Source organism: Lissotriton vulgaris, chromosome 11 (assembly GCF_964263255.1).
Source record: "Lissotriton vulgaris chromosome 11, aLisVul1.2, whole genome shotgun sequence".
NCBI lineage: Eukaryota > Metazoa > Chordata > Amphibia > Caudata > Salamandridae > Lissotriton > Lissotriton vulgaris.
Genome location: NC_141699.1, coordinates 211809027 through 211831630, shown reverse-complemented (window position 1 = coordinate 211831630; position 22604 = coordinate 211809027). Strand labels below are relative to the sequence as shown.

Genomic DNA, 22604 nt, shown 5'->3' with positions numbered 1-22604 from the left:
ACTCCTCAGCTGCCCCTCCAATGGCACACACCACTCTGCCAGAAATCCACACAAAAGTTGCCACGATTACTCTGCAAAACTGTTCAAAATGAACGCTGCGACCCCCTTGCGATCTTGTGACCTGTAAAATGGAAAACACGAAGAAAATAAAATTACAGCCCAATAAGCTTGATCGATGCTATGCATAAAGTAGTTGGCAGGGTGTTGCTCCAAACAATTAACCTTTGGGTAGACAATATGGATGTTCTCTCCCAGTATCAAGCGGGTTTCAGGGCGTGCACAGGGACAATGGACCAAGTATTTAGATTGCTTCTAATCTACTGGAAGGTTGTATTAATTGGCAAGGGCAGTCTTTACTTGGCCTTTATTGACCTGAAGACTGTCTTTGACCTAGTACCCCGTGACCAGATGTGGAAACTACTAAGCGACATGGGGATCCCTCCTATGATCCTGAATTTGCTCATTCGCCTTCACGAGAGCAATTATGCCCAAGTTAGGTGGGGAGCTCAGGACCAGAAGACACACAGGATCCCTGTAAATAGAGGAGTGCGAAAGGGCTGTGTAATGGCGCCCATTTTCCCTATTTATCAATGGAGTGGTTAGCTTTTTAAAAGAACTTCCATAGGATGCCCCTTCCCTGGCAGGAGACAGGGTTCCTACCCTGCTCGTCACAGATGATACTCTCCTCTTGTCTAAAACTCTGGCTGGGCTTCAGAAGCTCTTAGACAGATTCCATCTCTTCTGTGAGTCCAGGGGGCTGGTTGTTAACACCTCCAAAACCAAGCTTATGGCGTTTAATCCCTACAGGCCATATAAGGGTAATTTCACACTAGATGGAACACGCTTAGAGCGAGTCTCAACGTTCGACTATTTAGGTATTTGGCTTGCTGAGAAAATGCATTGGAGGCATCACATCGATATAATGCTTTTGAGCCACAAGTGTGGTTGGAACACTACTCGGAGAACATCGCTCTTCGCAGAGCAGACCTGTGGCTCCTGCTCTTACGATCTATGCAGCCAAAGCAGTTAGCTCAGCTCTCTAAGGTGCCGAACTATGGGGCTTCGATAATGTGGATGGAATCAGTAGACCTGAGCATAAATTCCTTAGAGATCTAGTGATGCTTCCCAGCAAGGTACCATTAAAACCTTTGATGAGCGACATGGGTAGGCGCTCTTTTAAAGATATAGACAGGCTACGGCCCCTGTTATTCTGGGCTCGCCTGCGTCGGACCCCTGAGCTTGCTAGCTATGCCTCCGTAGTCACGGAATTGATGGTCCTGGATGGCAACCAAAGAATTTGCAGAAAAGATTAATGAGTCTTCTGTTGAGCAATCTTATGCTCGTTCATGCAAGGACTACCAGAAGCTTACTACTTTGCTGTACTGAAGGAAACCTGGGGGTGCAGAAATCAATTATAGAACACTGGAAACATTTTGATTTTCAAGCTTGAACTCAGTTTAGCTGGAAGGTATAGAAGAAAACGAACACTGAGAAAGGTATTTAGTCTGTGTTGTGTTTGCTGTAATAATTGACGTCCGGCTAGCCTTTTTATTTCACAGCGCTGGGCGGTGCCTACAGCCACACAAGTCCTTCTATTGGAAATGGGTAGTAATTGAGAACCAGCAAAGCTTTAATCAAAATTAGGTTCGATAGAAAGAGGCTTGAAGGAAGGTCGCCATGCGTTTAAGGCCACTCTTTGGATCAACTTGTACCTGACTTTGAGATCTCAAGCAACTTGTCAGCCAAACAGAAAGAAATTAAAGACACAACTCATCAAAGAAATCTGTTGTTGCTTGCATGAAAAAACCTAACACCACCACCTTTCTTTTAAAAGAACCGGGCCCTTTCTAGGAAGATAACGAAACCCTCAGAAAACATGCCACGCTTTATAAACCACCCTTTAAAAATAATTGTGAAGACCGTGTAAGTGCAGCGCTGTGGTGAAAGTACAGCGCTGCCTGGTAGTGGTATGCAATGCTAATGATGCATAGTAGGGTGCATGTTATGCTATCTAGAGAGGTAGAGTGGCACCGAAGGTGGTAGTGAAGCAATGTAGGGAGATAGGAAGTGATGGTAGTGCGCTGAGGAAAGCGGACCCACCCGAGTTCAATGCGCAGAGACCGGCTGATAAGTTGCATGATTGTTTTACCACTCACAATTTCCCCTTCCTGAATGGATTTTTGTATAACTCATATTCAGCAAGGCAGCAGGTGGACTTTGTGCCTGGTCGAAAGGGTTGGCAGTGCGTGCACCTGCCCTTTTTGTGCTGTAAATCACTGGGGCATGTGTCAATGATTATATTCTTGTTTCAGGCACAAACCTAACCTTGCTTACAACCTGTTTTGCCAGTCACAGCCTTTGTTAGAACAGATTCACAATTTCCTTGAAAATGCACCATTTGCCCACTATTTTTTCAAAGATATCTCGGGGGTGATAACTCGCTCGCATTGCGTGTCGTGAAATGAAGATTGTCTAAAAGGTGTGTCACCAACATGAAAAGTTTGGAAAGCTGTGCATTAAGGGATAATAAGGAGTTTGTAGATTTCCAGGAAGGGTTGCGTTAAGGGATTTTCAGTGTCTAGAGAAGGGAGCGTAAGGGGTAGTAAAGAGGTTTTTGCTTTTAGGGAAGGACAGCGTTAAAGGATAGTAATGAGCTTTTAGGTTTCAGAGATGGCTAGGGTTAGCAGGGAAGGGAAGCATTAGGAGGCTGCAAGGAGTTTGTATGGTTTAAGGAAGGGTAGCATTAAGGAGTTTTTAGGATTTGTGGAAGAGTGATTTAAGATTATATTAGGTAAATTTATGAAAATATAAAATGTTAGTAATTAAATATATATAAGTAATGTAATTTAAAAAACATTCAGTTAACAATAATTAAATTAATTTTTAGGAGCCGAGGAGCTAAGTCTCTACAGTTGATAAATCTTAAAACTGGGAATAACAGAAGGAAGGAAAACAAGATGGCGACCGCGTAGGTTCTCCTACCCTAGCTCCCTCTACCCCTCCTGCTCGTTTGCCTCCTTGCTGTACCTAGTTGTTCGACAGCACAGAAGTTCCTCCCAGTCTTGGCGTGGGAGAGCACATCAGTTTGGTGTTGGTTGCGGCACCCATTCGCGGCATGGTGATCGGGCGCAGTACTGCAGATAACTTGAGGGGGGGAGGGTGTCAGCGCGCTGACAGCGCTTTTTTGAGCAGTCATGTACCTGAGTAGGTGGGTGGGCCTTGCCAGAAGAATCTCCGGATCAGCTTCAGAGTCTGCGTTACTCTTCCTTTGGGTCAGATTCCTCTGTACTGCGTGTCACATATGGCTCCTAAAATTGTCAAACACCCTAAAGAGAAGGGGGAAATGCAGTCTTCAGCACGGGCTGCTGCACAGGCACTGGGGTCAAGATAGGAGTCTCCCTCAGTCCACATCGAGGAGAGTGCAGGTAAGTCGATAGACCCTCACACTGCAAAAAATCAGCTGGAGAGTATGGGCGGAGGGAGGAGGTGTAATTTGCCAGAACGCACCCAGATTTTGGCTAAAAAGCCTAGGGCTATTCAGGCTCCAGAGGAGGGGGGTTTCTCGCCCTAGTAAAGATAATCATGTCCCATCTCAGCCAGCAATCACTGATTTTTTTAGGATTACGGAGGTGGAGGGGCGCAACCCCCAAGGTAATTGCCAAGGAGCTGTAAATTGACAAGTTGGGCCGAAGTGTGGCCCTTGTATCTGATGACCAGTCTGGGGTGCCATTAGTGTTAATGGAAGAAACTGAGGTGGCAGATGATGTGGGATCTTTTTCATGTGCATCAGGGCAGGCTTTACAAAGGGCGATAGGGGAACAGGGAGATGTGGCCAGTAGCCCCAGAGAGATGATCCAGGGGACCCCAGGCAAAGAGGGCATGGCTATGCATGATCCGCGACCTGTAGCTCCTGGAGGAGCTACGAGCGATCCAGACTACAATATAGAGAACAGCAGTTGGTGGACCTTACATCTGATGGGGCTGCCAATTTTCTTTCACTCACAGATGGCTCTCGCTCAGAAGACTCTACTTTTGGCCTCAGTGAGGCAGTGGGCAGTTCTGCAACATCAGGCTCCAGCACACTTGAAGTACCAGAGACATAGGCTGCCTAGGCGTCCCGGATTTGCCCATAAAGTCTGTGCTGGCAGATTTCAGGAAATTAAGCTCATGTCTCTGATTTCAGAGAGGGTCAACTGAAAAGGGCGGGAGGTATCTTTTTATGTTTTGCAAAGCAGGGTTAGCAGCTGCTATAAGAAAGCAATTTAATTAACAGGCATGCTACTGGCTTTAAAAAAAACATTTTATGTTCTTACTGCCTTGTAATTCTCTACAATGGAGCACTGTCATTCTGTGCGCTGTGTTGAAGTAAATTTGTAGTCCTGCTTCCAATTTTGGGAAAAGTTCCGGTTTTTGGCTTTAAAATTGTGGTCACCCTACTGAGACAGCCATTAAACGCCAAAAGCACCGGAAGAGCTCCAAGGGTAACACAGACTCGCGAAAGAACAGGGAGAAACACACCATAGATAGCGGGCTGAAATTGGACTATCCTCACATGAAAATACTTGGGACGTCAGAGACAGCGCCTGCCCAGAGACTGCTCGGTTTATACCGTAGGCTGCGGGGGCAGCAACTAAAAATCCCTCTTTGGCCTTGATCCTGGAGTCGATCAAAGAGCACCACGCGAAGACTTGTGTGGATGGTAAAAAGGCCAGTCAGGCCCTATAAAAACTGGAAGGTGCAGTCCAGAAGAACGAAAAGGCTAGCTCTGAGATTTGCAAGCGGCCTAATAGCATAGAGGAGAGAACAACTGTTGTGGAGACCGAGTTGGCAACTGTGAAACAGCAGACTAAGTCTTATGATGCCCAAATGACAGATGTCCTATGGAAACTGGAGGACTTGGAAAACCGCCAGAGAAGGAATAATCTTCGTTTCCTTGGGATTGAGGAAAGCCTGGAAGGGGTCAACATCAGATCCTTTATGCTATATCTTTTTAGAGATGCCTTTCCTGAACTTTCAGGATGGAACTGGGAGTCAGAAATCCAAAGGGTCCACCGGTTTCTGTTAACCCGCTATAAGTCTACACTGGCCAGCAGATTAATAGCAGCCAAGGGCTCTTTTAGTCTTTTTTGATTATTTCCTGCTGCACCAAGCCATTTTTCAGAAGGCCCGTCCTGAGGCAAGACGGAAATACAGAGAGTCCTCCTTTTTCATGTGCCCAGACTTCTGCCATATAATGGTAAAGCATAGGTGTTGCCTGCACCAGGTTATCAAGCCTTATCAGGATGTGAGCTTTGAGGCCTTTCTGATGGCACCAGTGAGATTGAAAACGTTAGAGGGATTGTAAAAATCTTTACCTCCAAAACACAAGTGAGAGACTATCTTGGGCAGGTTCTGGCAGATAGAATAATGTATAGCTTGTTGGGGTTTCTCCTAGGAAGCTCAGAGTTATGATTAATATAGTGCAGTCTATTTCACACTGTTTGGTAATCTGTACTACGCGGCACATGTATTAGAGTAGGGACATTTTATAGAGAAAGGAGGTTCAGCAGCTCTATAGCTTCTCAGGGGGGGGTCTTTAGGTTTTCTCTTCTCTTTATGGCTCTATCTTCGATGTTATCACACTAGGGTGTGGGGAGTGGAGGAGGGTCTGGGGGGAGCTCACAGTGTCCTATGCTGTCTCCATCACACAGACCTGCGTGGTCTGGCTGCATTCAGTGGTGGGGAAGGGGGGCCGTGGGTGATTGCTTGTCGCAGAAGGGAGAATTGTGGTGTTGAGTGGGGTGGGGGGGGAGGGTGTTGGTTGATTTGGCACTTAAATTGCAGCAAGGCTAAGTATGTTTGTTTTTATCAGCTGAACTAGAGGACAGGTCACAGTGTAAATGTAAAATCGGCCAGAGGATTATGCCCCTGCGTTCTGTAAACCAGGTTTTCATGAAATTCAGCCAAGCCGCCTGGCTGAATGGTGACATTTGCCTACCACCTGTTAGTCTTTGGTGGGTAATGCTGATGGTCAGAGCAATATCTTGGAGGGGTGGCTAAGCTCCATATAACCACTACCAACATTTGCGGGCTAAATTATAGATCTAAAAGAAGGGTTCAAGCAGATCTCAAATTTCTAATAGCAGACTTGTATTGCCTGCAGGAGACCCACATAGCCCGTTGTGATATCGCTACTTTGAACTCTATTGGGCTGAAGAAAGCATGCCATACAACTCAGGATGTCCGGACTAAAGGAGTAGCCCTCTTAGTCAACAGTAATATTGTTAAACCTGGTCAAAATGCAGCAGACAAGCAGGACAGATGGGCAATACTAGAGTGTAAAGCTGTCAACAGTTATTTTATACTGTGCTCAATTTACTCCCCAGTTTTAGATGGCCCTGGTCTATTTAACTTTTTAGCTATTGACTTACCTTCTTGGCCTGCACTGTATATAGTTTGTGGGGACCTAAATCTAAATGGGTCCTTGGGATAGCAGAGCTTGTGGTACTGGGTGTAAACAGCAAACTACTAGATATTTTAAAGAATTTTTAAGGGATATTTGTGTAATCGATGTCTAGCCCAGTCTGAAAGCTCCTGGGCATGGATACACTTATATTCAGCCCCCCATGGCAAGTTTGCCAGGGTGGATTATTTTTGGGTGTCACCGGTTTTGGTTAAGGGGGCCCAGGTTGTACTCTTTCCCAGAGCAATGTCTGATCACAACCCTATTGTATTTGAACTCCCTCTGAATAGATTAAGAAGGGTGACGAGAAAATGGACTTTTGAGAGGGCTCTTTTGCGAACTACATTTAGGGCTGGATCCCGGGATATGTTAATACGAATAAGGGTAGATCCTCTTCTGGAATGGTTTGGGATGCCTTCAAGGCCATTGTAAGAAGGGAAACCTTGAGGTTCAGTATGGCTAAACAAAAGCAGAGCCTGGGAAAGATTAAGGAATTATACTAAAAACGTAGTCTCCTGGTAGCAGATTTGATCAGCAGGGTGGCAAGGGGGACAGATCTGCTCCCAGTGCTAAATGTAATAGCTACAACCAAGGCACGACTGAATGAATCTACCACAGAGAAAAATTGCTAGGAGTTTCCTGGTTAAAAAAAACCCAAAAAACTGAATTGCTATGAATATAGTGAATGCATGGAGTGTTTCCTCGCAGTTAGGGCAAGGCAACATTAGGCTGCAGGGCATATTAGACAGATAAGGAACATGCAAGGCAGTGTGCTAACAGATCCCACTGAGGTTAGAGAGGGGTACAGGGAATTCTACTCTGATCTCTATAAAGCGTCACTGATAGGGTGATCTTGGGTCTCAGAGGTACATGTTGACTCAGGTCCCCATGGTAAAATTACTCAGAAGGAAGATCCCTATTAGGGGCAGATATTTCATTAGAATTAGAAGAGTTTCAGGGGATTTTCCAGCTCTCCTATCAGGAAAAGCTGCTGGAACAGACTATATCCCTCGGGAGCTCTACTACCAGTTTTTTTTTAGGGAAATCCATCAGGAAATGCTGGGGCTGTTTAAGGAAGACAGATGGGGCACTCCCCCAGGCTCCTGGTGCACTGCCAATGTTATTTATTTTTAACGGTAAGGATCCTACAGCCTTGGGCTCTTATAAGCCAATAACTCTACTAAACAATGATGTCGAGCTGTACTCTAAAAACTTGAGTTGGTCAGGTAGTATAATACAGCACCTAGTGTCGGCCAGGCAGCAAAGGTTTATTCAGGGGAGAGGGACTGCAGATCATGTGCTACAAGTAATGTTATTGTTTGACCCCCACAAAAGCTATGGGGGCTGCCTTGCTCGACGCGGAGTAGGCTTTCGACAGGTGTTGTGGGACTATCTCTGGCTGATTATGGAGGCTATTGGCCTGGTGGTACCTTTTATTAATGCCGGGGTCTCCAACCGGTAGCTCGCGGAGACCCCGGGAGTAGCTCGCCTAGCCCTTCGCTCTGATTGGAGCAAATCCGTGGATGGGGCGGGCGAAGGGGATGATGCGACGCGATGACGCTCCTCTCTATTGTCTACTCAAAACGCGCTGGCATCGCACTGTCTGCCATTGTGCGAAGGGTGCCAGCACGGAGCAGTAGGAGACGTGACTTCTCCGCATCAAGCAGCCAGGAGACGAGCCTTCCACTGCAGGTAAGCAGCGTTATTCCGCTGACCCTTCCGTCGCTCCAATCCACCCTCTCTTTGCTCCCAGCAGCAGCATGCCATGACCCCAGCCGCCCCCGCAGATGCCACCAGGACACAGAAAACTGCTCTGACTCACTCGCGCTTTCCCGGTCCTGCAGAAAGAGGTGACTCTCCCTACCCTCTCCTCAACCCCACCCGAGGCCCCCCCCCTCCGCCCGGCGGAGAAGCGGCTGAACTCTGAAGAACACGCGGATGAAAGTCACCTTTTATTTTTCTGCACCAAGCCCAAATAAAGTCCTGCTAGTGAAAATGCAAAGGGCAGAAAACAGCAGTCTGTCTGACACCTCGTGGCACCGTGAGAACCCCACATTTCCCAAACACAGTCTTCTGACTCGGAGGTCACACCCTGGAACCCTAGCATCAGTACCGTGAAGTGCACTATGTTCTTTCATTTCCAAGAGGCTTTTTGTATGCACCTTGCAGCTGCTCCTAATTCACATTTACTCCCGGTTTACTGTTTCAGCACTGTAAATGACCCCCAAAAACAACTTCCATAGGCAGTGCTAGGCTAGTTACCTAGCGCTCCAGTCACTGCGTCCATAACTGATGACACAGCAGGCCCTCTGGGCCCTGAATGGTGCTCTTTCATATGTTACACATCGACACCAATCAGAATGGGAGCTATTTTTGCCTCTTGTTTAACAGCTGTACTTATTCCAAACAGTCACCTTTTACAAGTGTAAATCAGTTGAAACGCCACCATAGTCAAGAGTGCAGAGTCAGTGCAGATTCAGAGTGAAGAGTGCAGATTCAGAGTGCAGATTCAGAGTGCAGATTCAGAGTGCAGATTCAGAGTGCAGATGATTCAAAGTGCAGATGATTCAGAGTGCAGATGAGTCAGAGTGCAGATGAGTCAGAGTGCAGATGAGTCAGAGTGCAGATGAGTCAGAGTGCAGATGAGTCAGAGTGCAGATGAGTCAGAGTGCAGATGAGTCAGAGTGCAGATGAGTCAGAGTGCAGATGATTCAGAGTGCAGATGATTCAGAGTGCAGATTCAGAGTGCAGATGAGTCAGAGTGCAGATGAGTCAGAGTGCAGATGAGTCAAAGTGCAGATGAGTCAGAGTGCAGATGAGTCAGAGTGCAGATGAGTCAGAGTGCAGATGATTCAGAGTGCAGATGATTCAGAATGCAGAGTGCAGATGAGTCAGAGTGCAGATGATTCAGAGTGCAGATGATTCAGAATGCAGAGTGCAGATTCAGAGTGCAGATTCAGAGTGCAGATTCAGAGTGCAGAGTGCAGAGTGCAGATTCAGAGTGCAGATTCAGAGTGCAGATTCAGAGTGCAGAGTGCAGATTCAGAGTGCAGATTCAGAGTGCAGAGTGCAGATTCAGAGTGCAGAGTGCAGATTCAGAGTGCAGAGTGCAGACTCAGAGTGCAGAGTGCAGACTCAGAGTGCAGAGTGCAGATTCAGAGTGCAGAGTGCAGATTCAGAGTGCAGAGTGCAGATTCAGAGTGCAGAGTGCAGATTCAGAGTGCAGATTCAGAGTGCAGAGTGCAGATTCAGAGTGCAGAGTGCAGATTCAGAGTGCAGAGTGCAGATTCAGAGTGCAGATTCAGAGTGCAGAGTGCAGATTCAGAGTGCAGATTCAGAGTGCAGAGTGCAGATTCAGAGTGCAGATTCAGAGTGCAGAGTGCAGATTCAGAGTGCAGATTCAGAGTGCAGATTCAGAGTGCAGAGTGCAGATTCAGAGTGCAGATTCAGAGTGCAGAGTGCAGATTCAGAGTGCAGAGTGCAGATTCAGAGTGCAGAGTGCAGAGTGCAGATTCAGAGTGCAGAGTGCAGAGTGCAGATTCAGAGTGCAGAGTGCAGACTCAGAGTGCAGAGTGCAGATTCACAGTGCAGATTCAGAGTGCAGAGTGCAGATTCAGAGTGCAGATTCAGAGTGCAGAGTGCAGATTCAGAGTGCAGAGTGCAGATTCAGAGTGCAGAGTGCAGATTCAGAGTGCAGATTCAGAGTGCAGAGTGCAGACTCAGAGTGCAGAGTGCAGATTCAGAGTGCAGAGTGCAGATTCAGAGTGCAGATTCAGAGTGCAGATTCAGAGTGCAGAGTGCAGATTCAGAGTGCAGATTCAGAGTGCAGAGTGCAGATTCAGAGTGCAGATTCAGAGTGCAGATTCAGAGTGCAGAGTGCAGATTCAGAGTGCAGAGTGCAGATTCACAGTGCAGATTGCAGATTCAGAGTGCAGATTCAGAGTGCAGAGTGCAGATTCAGAGTGCAGATGATTCAAAGTGCAGATGATTCAGAGTGCAGATGATTCAGAGTGCAGATGATTCAGAGTGCAGATTCTCTCAGAAAAATGCGCGAGTTGATTCGGGTTCAGTAGCTCACGACGATTTTCACTGGCCAGAAGTAGCTCGGACTACACAAAAGGTTGGAGATCCCTGTATTAATGCAATCCAGGTAATATATCTGAACCCCTCCGCTTGTTTACAAATAATGGGAGGAGAGTCGGAGCATTTCTTGATTGAGGGGGAACAAGGCAGGGCTGTCCCTCCTCCCCTCTGCTATTTGCATTGTACATAGATCCCCTTCTCAGGAGGTTGGAAGCCTCTCTGGACATACCTCCCGTCAGTCTTCATGGCTGGGATCCCAAAATGATGGCCTATGCCGATGACGTGGTAATAATCACCACTGACCCAGACAGGGCTCTCCATTCTGTGGTAACGATAGCTGAAGCTTTTGGGAATCAGTCAAGGGTTCTGCTGAACAGAGCTAAAACCCAGATATTGATAAATAAATATACTTCCGCCTCTGATAGCTGGATTGTTGATTAAGATACATATCTGAGAGTCAGCATTACAGCAAGAGTGGAATGTATATTCTATTTAAATTTAATCCCTATTATGGAAAAAACCAAGAAGGATTTCAGTCAATGGGATAATTTGAAACTCTAAATAATGGGGAGATGCAACCTTGTAAAAGTGATGTTGTTGCCAAAGTTATTGTATTTCTTTCGTACGGTTCCTCTGGAGGTTCATAATGACTGGTGAGTGATTGGTGGCTAGATTCATCTGGTCCTACGGGAAGACGAGGGGGGCTAATGCATTCTTGTGCTGATCCAGAGATAGGGGGGCTAGGGTTCCCCAACTTTAAGTTCCATGGTCTAGCTGCAGCTCTGCAATACTATGGCCCTTTATGTAATAACAAGGCAGCAGAGGGAGATATGCCAGGCTATGTTCCCATAATTTATGAGCTTCTGATTGCGGCAACAGAGTTGCTGTATGCCGGAGGCAGGGTTATGCTAGACCTGTCGGCGGCTTTTGACACCGTCCCCCATGAGGATCTCCTCATAAGACTGCATGACATCGGTCTGAGGGGGACGGTGCTCAGTTGGTTTTGTTCCTTTCTAGCCAACCGCCGACAAACGGTCTGGGCCTCCCCTGGATCTGCCGAAATGTCGCCTCTGGGAGTCGGAGTTCCTCAGGACTCAGTATTGAGCCCAACTCTATTTAACATATTTATGACCCCTCTGGCGGCATTGGTGGAGTCCTACGGGGCCCAGATCGTTTCCTATGCTGACGACACCCAGCTTCTCTTCACCTGCCGGAAGGGCGAAGAATTCGAGGGTGAAAGTATCCGTGAGTGCCTTGGGGCTGTTTTTAACTGGTTCCAACTGAACAGCCTCAAGTGCAACTCAGATAAATCCGAGATACTTTTCTTTGGATGCCCTTCGGAACCGGACTGGCAAGGGTGGTGGCCTGCCAACATGTTCCCTCCAGCTCACTCTTCTGAGTCAGCTAAGAACCTGGGAATTAAAATAGACAATGGGCTCACGCTCAAATCCCAGGTGCTGACCCTCACAGGAACATGCTTCGGTATCCTCAGGATGCTGCGGAAGTTCTTTCCGCTGCTTTCGGAGAACCATAGGAGAATAACTGTACAGGCCCTCATCGGATCCAGATTCGATTATGCCAATATCCTATATCTGGGTCTGCCGGAATTCCTCTTACAGCGTATGCAGGTGGCTCAGAATGCAGCCGCACGAGCCATTTTTGGCCTGCATCATCGAGCGAGTGCGTCAAACTTACTGCGTACTCTACATTGGCTCCCCATCCGGAAGCGGATAATATTCAAGGCCATGACACTGGCTCACAAAGCCTTGCATGCCACGGGTGCCCAATACTTACAAAAGAGGCTGGCTTTCTACCGACCGGCTCGATCTTTAAGATCGGAGTCGCTGGCACTAGCAGTAGTCCCCCGCATAAAGAAAGCCCGTATCGGAGGACGGTCTTTTAGGCTGCTGGCCCCACAGATGTGGAACTCCTTGGTGGAGAAGTGTGGCTCACTGGTTAGAGCAGGCAGACCCTGAAGCAGAGGTCAGACCCGGGACCAGGGTTCAATTCCCGACGCGGCAGGGTCTTGAGCTCAAATGTCCACGGACTCGATAATTCTCGCTTCGGTGCCTGACCTAATCATGGGTTCACACTCTGCAACTCTGGGCATTAAGCTTGCTTAATCTCCACAATGGCCCCCCGCGGCGGGATGCCTGGCTTTCACCTTGGGGATTCCCGTTAGGGGCTATCTCACAGGGAAAAGCCAGGACGGGTTCCCAAGGCAAGCGCCGAGATGCCTCCGGGTAGTCGAGCGCTATATAAGAACATACAGAAAAAAAAAAAAAAAAAAAAAAAAAACTCCTTACCTTTGTCTTTGCGTTCCACGCCCAACTTATTCGCTTTCAGGAAGAGTTTAAAGACCTGGCTCTTTACTGGCTAGAGTTTCCTAGTTCCTATCTTGGTTCTGCTGTTTTGACCTTTCACTGTTATGTTGTATCTGTTTCCTTTTTCCTAGGTCTGGAGCACAAAGCGCCGGGACACTCCTTTGGAGTAGCTGAGCGCTATAGAAGACCTATAATAACATAACATAACATAACAACAACCAGGGCTGTCTGTTGAAGCTTTCCGAGCTGAGTTACTTTAAAAGAACTCGGTTTAAGACTCTGATTACTGCATTTCAAATCTGGGCAGGTGTACGGAAAAAACTGGGGGTGGGCAGATACAGCAGGTAGACTACCTTGCTCAGAAATGATCAGCACCACCCCAGGACATTTCAAGAGAAGTGTTTAGCTAGATGGGAATTAGGGGGCTTTGGCAGGATTTGGGCTCTATTAGCAGGGGCCCATATTACATCATTTGAAGAGGTTATGGGTAAATTTAATTTAGGGCTTCGAGATTTAAAAAAATATATATTTACAGTGGAGTGATTTTCTTTTGAGGAAGGCTGAGGATGTGGCCGGTTTAACACAGATTCCACTGCTGGAAATGCCAACTAAGGGTATTGGCCCCTCATTCTCGCAATTATAGGGTTGCTAGTTGGATGGGGCCCCAGATGATCTGGATAATCACAATGAGAAGTGGCAGGAGAGGCTCGATCTGTCAGACTCTAGCTTCCAGAAATCACTTGAGCTGGTTGGGTTAACTCTGTGCTAATCAAATCTGCAATCACATTATGAAACTATTTTCGATTTGAATATACACCAGCAAAGAATTTCTAAATGGGGCGGGAATGTGGGGATTTGCTGCTTTAGATACCATGCATCTGATGCAGGTCTGGTTCACATGTTCTCCACCTGCCCTAGCCTAAAATCGCTCAGCCTGGAAATAGTTTTTTAGGCGAAGTACTTAAAGTTACTCTATCCCCGTCACCGCGCCTTATGCTGTTGGGGGTGGATGAAGCAAACAAAGGGGTTGGGGAAAGTCTCATTTTTATAGCTATGTCGGTTTTTAGGCTCTGTGTGGCTTCAGAATGGCTTGATCTAATACCCCGACCTTCAGCAATGGAAGGGGCACTTCCTACATATCTACAATTTAGAAACAGCACTTTACGAATGGAAAGGCAAGAAGGGAAGAATCAAAGGGAGGAGGATCTGGGGGCCGGTCTCGACCTGGGTGTCTTAGTTCAAATAAGCTGCTGGATTGTAGGCTGAGGCAGCATCAGGTTAGCGCCCGGAATGAATGAATTTTTAATTTCGCAACAATCTCCTGTTGCTTTCTATTTATGGCTAACAATGAAATTTGTCATTTTGTAACATATTTATGTAAAACTTGTTGCTGCAATTTTATTTCATCAATAAAAAATGCATTGAAAAAACCTGGTAATTACAAAGAAAACCCACCATCTATTGATGAGTGCCATTTATAGTATTCCTGAAGTCGATGATAGAAAGGGAAGAGGGATAGAAAGGGAAGAGGGAGGTGGCTAAAACTGCAATGCAGCAAAATATTCCTCCTGACTGCTCTGCTCACATCTGTGGTGCTGCCAAAAAAACACACATCATAATTTTCTAGGAGACATAAAGCATTCCTGTTGTATGCGTCTGACCTAAATGTCAAGCTTGGTTAAAACACAATAGTTATACTTGACGAGTCATGCACCTTGATAAAGTATTACATATCTTGGGGTGGGGGCACTTTTTCTTAGGAAGCACATTACTGCCCAATGAAAACATGTATTCCTGCCCACCGATATGAGTGTGGAGCCAAGGCTCATCTCTATAGCACTCCTGTTTAGGTTGATCACATGGTTACGTGGCAGATGCTAACGGTTATCGAGTGTATGTACATATATTTTACTAGGACCCAATGAGCCAGGATAAAGCTTCAGATCACCTGAGAAGAAATAGATTAGGGTGAAAAGAAGGTTCCTTGAAGCCTTTACACATACTTTACTTCATTTTATGTGGCTTATTGACACATCTTAAATCCTGCAAAGTAACCCTGAGCACGACAATGGTGAAATGAGTCAATCTGAAAAATATGTTAAGAACTGCCATTTACTGCTCAGGCATAAGCCTAACACTAATCTACCCCGCAATAGAAAACATGATTTAATGGCATTGGGTTTCTGTTGAAGGAATATAAAGCGGAGTTCACTTTAACTATATGGCTATTTGGTTTAATGAAACCATATAGAATAAAAAGTAGAAACATAAGAAACTGCATTCATAAATCCAGTTGTCTTAGTTTTTATGATATTAGAAATCTGGTCTGTGTCAATGTGGGTCTATCAGTGGCAGCTATATTATCAATTGATGCACTGCAACGCAGCAAGACAACTTACTTCCCTGCATCAAATGGAGAGAAGGTAATACCCCAGATTTACCAACAAATGGCACATTCCTGCTCTCTCTCTGCAGTGACACACTGAGTATGTCATGGTGAAAGGTAGAATAATTTTTGCACATGGATGACCAAAGAGGAGTCCCACATCGAAACACGCGTCGAAGCAGCCCTGGAGCAAAGATTTTAGTGAACGGTCAATTAATGAGTGGATCAATCTGTAAGTACTGGGAAGATGCCCAAATAGATATATTATGTAACTAGTGAATACATTGTATCCACTAATTATCTCTGGTTGTGAATATTCCCACTATGTTGATGCTAGGCCCGAAATGTTTAGTGTGATGTATGGTATAAATGTAGAATGAATTTGAGAGAGAAAGTTGAAAGGTTTTACAAATTGTTAGTTGAGGGATGACTAGTATTATTAGGTCATGGAGGTCTGATAGGTCAAATATGTGAATTGATATAAAGTCTGATATTTTTGTGATGCAAATGAATTTCGATATACAAGCATAGTATAATGTATAAGAAGATTTCGGTATGAATAAAAACAGATATTCTGCACACAACTTGGGCTCAATTTTATATTGGTTGATTTATTAACCCCTTTAAACTAGAATAAGTTATTACAGACCTATTAGCAATTTTAAAATTGTATGGGGTAGGCAAATGTACTTGTATTTGCATGATGCACCGTTGCCCTGGTCCATGCCCATAAACTGAATGTCAGGGGCCCTCTTTTTTTCCCTTAGATTTCTCTTTAATGTGTACAATCCTTTATGCTTCCAAGTAATTTCCCGTCCCCTAAACTGAATAACTGTTATGCTGGCTGCATCATTGCAATACCATTCCTTAAACTACCCCGATAGAGGTATGCTGCTCCATGAGAAAGCTAAAACTTATGTACAAAGATACACAACTCTGAGACTGCAAAATCTGGTCTCGGCTCTCTGTCTTATGAAGTCCAGGCTTCACCTTCAGTAATGCTCCCAAAATCTGGAACACCATCCCTCATCAAATCAACAACGCCCCTTCTTTGTGTGAAACCTCTGCACTGGCTGTTAAACTCATGACTCCTGCGTATAGCTACCTGCTCTGCGTTCTAACCGCTCTGAGAGCAGCACTGCATACCGAAGTCTGTGCATTGGCGTTAGCAACCTCCTCACTCTATTTACTGGTGTTATTGTCCATCTTATATTGATCTTACTTTCCCGAACGTACTTTCAACCACACTACACTCTCCCCACTTGCACTTCGTTTGACACTATGTCTCAGTAACGATACTGTCAGCATTTTCTCTATTACATATCTGTAGCATGGCTACATTATGCCATCAATGTCCAAAGCATGGGTAACCTTCTTTCCCTCAAACACTGGCAACCAATATGTGATTTTTCAAACCCCCTTTCCAACCAAGTCACATACATATCTCTTACCTTGCACGGTATAAATTCTGATACTCTGCTTCCTCCTATTGTCAACTGCTACTATAGTTACCATGTACGCCTTGTTGTAACTATTACCTGTTGGCTGTGCAGCCCAGAATTTCTGGCCTATTTTCGAATTCTGACTGAACACTAAAACTGCTGGGTGGTATTTGTGCTGTATTAGGCAATACTTAAATAAATATCACCTGTATCATCTTATAGTGCACTGTACAGTTTGTTCTTTCATAAAATCTACATTTATACCGAATAGAAATGTATGGTGGCAAATAATTCACGCTGTACTGAAAATAATTTTAATTGGTAAATTATTATTATAGCTCAGAATAAACATTTTACAGGCAATGTGCAATTTAACATGCAAGGAGTCCCTGCTTACATATTTTATGTAAATTTAGTCAAAGTCATGTTCAATGACAATGTCAGACTCGTAAATAAATCTAATACTGTTAAACCTCTAGAATGGAATCATAATTGACATAATTTGATTTGATGAATTCTATGTTGACTGTACGTGTTTTTCGTATACATCCTGCCTTTGGCTTAAGTCTTATGTTCCTTTCAATAATCTAATTAAACTTTTTGAATGGTCCACAAACAAACAAAAAAAGCTAATGGGGGTTGCAGTAAGTGGTGAAATGAAGACTATGGGGTAGGTTACTACCTGGTAGCAAGTTAATCAAAATCTGGGATAAACACTACGAGTATGCCATGTACTCTGGTCTAAAAAGTGTATCTGCTAACATTCGTCTCGGGGCTTGCCACAGAGTGGTACAAACATTCTCAACGTTGAAAAACCAACTATCTACGCCACAGGAGTAATAAGGAACTACATCACCGAGAGGATTATTTCTGCACCTCTTCTGTACTCCTAACTCAGTAGCTTTCAAATACATTTATACTCCATTATGAGCGAGGGGCATCTCAGTTTATATTGTACCCACCCTCCCACCCCCGTGAATAGGTATATTGATTTTTCTAGAACGAGAATGTAGCTGTGGTTATAGACAGTAGACTAGGAAAGAAGAGAATTCTACCCAAGTCAAACCACAGTGACCACTCCACCCTTGACACAACCCCTCATTATCTATACTGGGTAAGTAGGATGTGCAGCTTTTAAGAAGTGCACAAGTAGAACCAAATGTAGTCGCTCAAAAAGGAGAGTTCAAGCCACTAATACTACATGGTATGTACACAAAAATCCATGATGCAGGACTTGAAACATGTCAAGTTAAACAAATCAAATAATACCCAACATTCAAGGTGACGATTTCAGCGGGAGTATTACAGGTATGCTGGCAACTGGCCTTAGGTCTCCTTGTTTTCACTAATAACACCCAGATGTTTTAATCATATTTTGAAAATTCCTGATAATCTTAATTATAAAGGAAAACTGAAAGGATCAATAGTATTTATTAAGACAATCAAATGTAAAAGCATTTTTTTTAAATCACTTCTTTAAACCATCAGTATGATACCAGCGTTCTGGCTTAAGGTGCGTGTTTGTAAAACAAAATCGCAATTTGTTCCAAAAAAATCACAGACGTAATAGAAATACAATAATTTTTCCCCAATGATTAGCATTTTAATTTCAAGCCTAAGTATGTTGGATCGGAAATCTTGCATGAATAACATCTACATTATTTTCGATCCAGAACATTATGAGAAAGCAGATGCATTCTCTTTACTCTTAAAAGAATATGCATAGTAAATAGGTTAGCCTATAAAGTCTGGTCATCACATCCGACTTTGCTTTTGAAGATATGCACCCCTATATTATAAGCAAAAAGAAAAAAAATCATCACAGATAATAGCAATGAAACAAAGCAGAAGCTAAAAACAAAGAAAAGCTTTAGGAAGGTGGTGGATAGAAACGCCTGAAATGTTGCACAGCTAGGTCGACAGCAAGTTCCCCAAGCAAAAGCAAACATTTGCCCTGGATTAGGGACGCAATGGTAGAGGCCCCTTTAAATTTGTCTTACCTGCAGTCTGTTGCCAAGTACATATTGTCTACAATACAATATACACAAAGTAAGCTTTGGGCCAGCGAATTGATCATAGCTGAACAGTTTTCTAGTTTTCAGTTCCCTGCTCTTTTCTCAGTGGCTTTCCTCCCTATTTTTGTCTAGTTTGCACCAGTGGAGGTTTTCATCTTTAAATTGTTTGATTGGATAATGTGTATCCTTTCACTGTTGCCATGGGGGCACTTTTTTTTATTTATGCTCCTTTTAACTCTGTGATTTAAAAAAAAAATTCTTTATGGTATGGCCTGCCAGCTGCACCCTGCTACGAGGCCATGCCCTTGTGCTCATTTGTGAGCCATTCCACGCACAGTTTACGATACATACACTGAAAGTGCTGTAGACCTTCATGAGTTGAACTTCAGTACTGAGACACTTCTTTTGAAGAAGCCATGCGCTTTATAAAACTTGATTTAACTTTTAAAAATTGCCATCATCTTGGAATAGAAATTGAAAAATAAAGTATAACAAAAAATAATTGCAACCACTGTAACACTGTGATGATTTCTTATACTTTGTCTAAACACACTCCAAGTTGGCCACCCTTGCATGCATATACCGGCTCATGCAAGGACGGCCATTTTAGAATGCTACTGACCATAAAGTAACCAAAGCAAGCAATGGCAAAGCCAATGGGTCTGTGCTTGTAAATTAAAAGTGAAGTCTATTGGTTTTGCCAATGCTTGGTTTCATTTGCCCTACTTTGAGTCTTACTTGAAATTTCAAAAAAATAAATACAGAGGTTGTGGACCACATTAGTTTAAGTGAAGTCGCTTTTGTATTAAAAGCACATTTCCTTTGGACGGTGTCGATTATTTTTCAATTCCAACAACTAGCAAAAAAAAATATGGGAGGGGGATCTTATAGCTTTAGACAACATGACTGAAAAAAAATATATATACTTTTTGGGGGCAAAGCTTCAAGGCACAAATTAGGCTTTAAAGGTTACTCGAGACAGAGATAACTTGATGTACTTTATGATCTGTGTTTTGAATGAAAACCCATGTCAGAAGCAGTTATCAAAATACATTTTTAAAAAAAATGTTCTCAACGTACTGGCACTCAAATATTTTTAAAGCAGCTGTGACCTCAGATTGTAACCCCTGCACTTTTCCCCCATAAATGAAAATGATGCAATACTTTCGCTGGTCCTCTCAACAAAGAAGGTATTGTCTCGTTTATACTTTCCTACAAAGCTCTTACAGTTGCTATATTTACCACAATTTCAGAAATAAACGGAGATTATACTGTGGGGCGTAATACAATGTCAAACAAGTCACAAAAAAGGCATTGCTTCAATCACAGCATGACAGTGGTAAGGCACGCTATGATTTTTGTATCAAAATAAGGTGCGCGATGTCACCTCGAAAACTAGAGACAAATACAATGTTAGAAAACAAATCTCCATGAAGCATGCCTCAAATGTTTTGTGCGGGTATTTTTCAGAGATAAAACAGTGTAAACAAGGACTTTATAATAAGCTCATTTTGTACAAATACCACCTATGGTTAAGATAAATTGACAAGGTGTTTTAGCATCTTAGTACTGAAATCGGAAGGGGTACCTAGCAGTGAAACATTATTATTAATTTGGGGTGTCTACCATCAAAACATGTTTGCACCCAAAACCTTGAGAATGCTCTCCTCAAATGGACCATCAATGGAATGTGCATTAGCAACATTTTTGTTTTGCGGATTTCAATTTCTCAGTGTTTCAAACAAACGTTTAGGGGGTTTCTATTAACTGTGCAGCAGTTTGAAGATCACTTTTCAAAAACAGACAATAATCCAGTTGACGTCTAATAACCAATTAAAAATTAATCTAGTTTTGTAGATGGCAACTCGAGGTTTTTGCTCGATCGTAGAGGCATTGATTACAATTCAAGATTTGAGGACTGAGGGAGCAGCCCCCAAAACTCGTAAGGTGGCATGGTCTAGGATAGGACATGTTTATTGAAACCAGCTCTTCTCGTTTAAGGGAGAGAGAATGTGTCATAGCCCACCCATTAGTAATCGAACTGTGGTGTTGCGGTTGCAAAGAAGCATCAAGTCGACCACCGATAGCCCTCGAGCATCTGATGAATGGAGCCTTCTATCCGGAGTAGGCATTTGAGAACTTGAGGCAGTTATTGTGCAATGAATAGCGAAGACAAGTGTTAAACAGCTATAGGCTTTTGTTGGGGACAGTGCCGCATACAGACAGGGAGCTGGAACCGACGGAACACCGGCAGGCTGGAGTAGCTGACCGATATTATGGGCACCTCTGAAAGTTGATGTTGAAGAGCAGTCCTGCAGCTTAGGTACATCGTTCTGTGATACTGGTAGTCCGCCGTGGAGCATTAGACGGTACTCAGGGATGACAATAAACTGCCCGGTGATGTTAGATTAGATCTAGAAATAATCGCAGGTAGAAATGGAGCATCACGCTGTAGGTTGGAACAGTCCCAGCAACAACAACAACAAAAATGCTGAACACTGGTCCCTTAGGCAGAATGAGAGACTCGGTTCAACACAAGGCAAATGTGTGGTAAAAAATGACAATCCCTCCTTGTGAAGTACGGTTTAAAATTCCGCGAAATACTGTGGGATCATGTGATGCAGCATTTCGAGTCACAGTTTTTTTTTTAACCAAACCACAAATACTGGCGATCCACCTGGACAACACACGTCAGAGACAATCAGCACAAAAGGAGAAAGTTGATACGAAATAGAAAAGCCCTTGATTTGAATACCATTCGGAGCACAGCGCTTCCTTCCTCAGCCCTGGAGAAGTAGCAGCCACGGCAGCTACACGGAGTATGCCGGGGGCGGTGGCTCCTTGGCCGGCAGTGCGACAGCCTCATAGGAGGGCAGGAGCAGCCCCTTCTCGGGCAGCTTGACGGTCGAAACGTGCACATGCCTTTCTTCGCTACGGCCGGCCTTCAGGAACTTGTAGCAGCGCCAGACACACTTCAAGAAATAAAACTTGAGAAGCACCACAGCGGCTGCGGACAGAGCCAAGTAGATTATGGGACGAAGTAGCTGCTTCTCCGTGGGCTCCATGTCCGAAGATTCAGAAAACGACGGGTATTTGTCCCCGTCCATGAATAATGCAGCGCGGCGCTGCCCCCAATTCAGGAAGCCCAGGCAGGGCGGAAAGCGCACAAACAGGCCGCAGAAACTGAGGATGCTGACGGACAAATCTAGGGTCTGGAACGCGAGGAAAGGTAGCAATAGTGACGGGATTGCCTTCAAAACCCCGCACATCATACCCAGGGCCACCAGCATCAATAACGCACCACACAGATAGGCCAGCACCATGTCTGCCAAAGTCGAGTCTCTGCCGTGAGCCAGGTCGACCGTATACATCACAAGTATGAGCGCGCTGGAGAACATAATGTACAGCGCCAAGCCCAGGCTCACCGAGCGCACCGTAAGGCAGCCGCAACAGCGCGGCACCTCCCGAGAGCGGAACGTCGCCATTTCCAAGCCGTCTCTCATCTTGGTCTACGGAGGAATGTGTTGAAAAACACATCCGGGTTCCACGTCACTCCCATGAGTCGCCTGGTTATTCTGCTGACTAGGATAGGCGGTCCGTTACAAGGGACGAGGAAGACATGTTAAAGTCAGGCAATGTGAAGGAATAGGACCTTAATACTGTTGGAGTTGTAATCTCCGCCTTTTGTGGTGTTAAAAATAAATGGAGTGTGCCTGAGGTTCAAATACTGTTTTGACCCGCAGGCGCGCACCTGTTCGAAAGGTCCCCTTGTGAAGAAGTACAGGTAGAAGGATAATAAGCTGCGACGAACTTCTTTATTTAAGCTTCAGCCTCAACAACGTCCTACCCACAGGAAACCAACAGCAACTGACAACAAGCACTAAGAAACAGAGCTGAGCACATTCTACGATC

The 22604-nt window shown here is 44.6% G+C and overlaps 1 protein-coding gene across 1 annotated transcript; it reads right to left on the bottom strand.

Annotated features, from left to right (window-relative positions):
* Positions 1–18089: 18089 nt before the first annotated feature.
* Positions 18090–22234, bottom strand: LOC147679536 (lysosomal-associated transmembrane protein 5-like). The gene has a single exon (XM_086943121.1). The coding sequence runs from the start codon at positions 22193–22195 to the stop codon at positions 21503–21505; it is 693 nt and encodes a 230-aa protein (XP_086799247.1). The 5' UTR covers positions 22196–22234; the 3' UTR covers positions 18090–21502.
* Between the last annotated feature and the right edge of the window lie 370 nt (positions 22235–22604).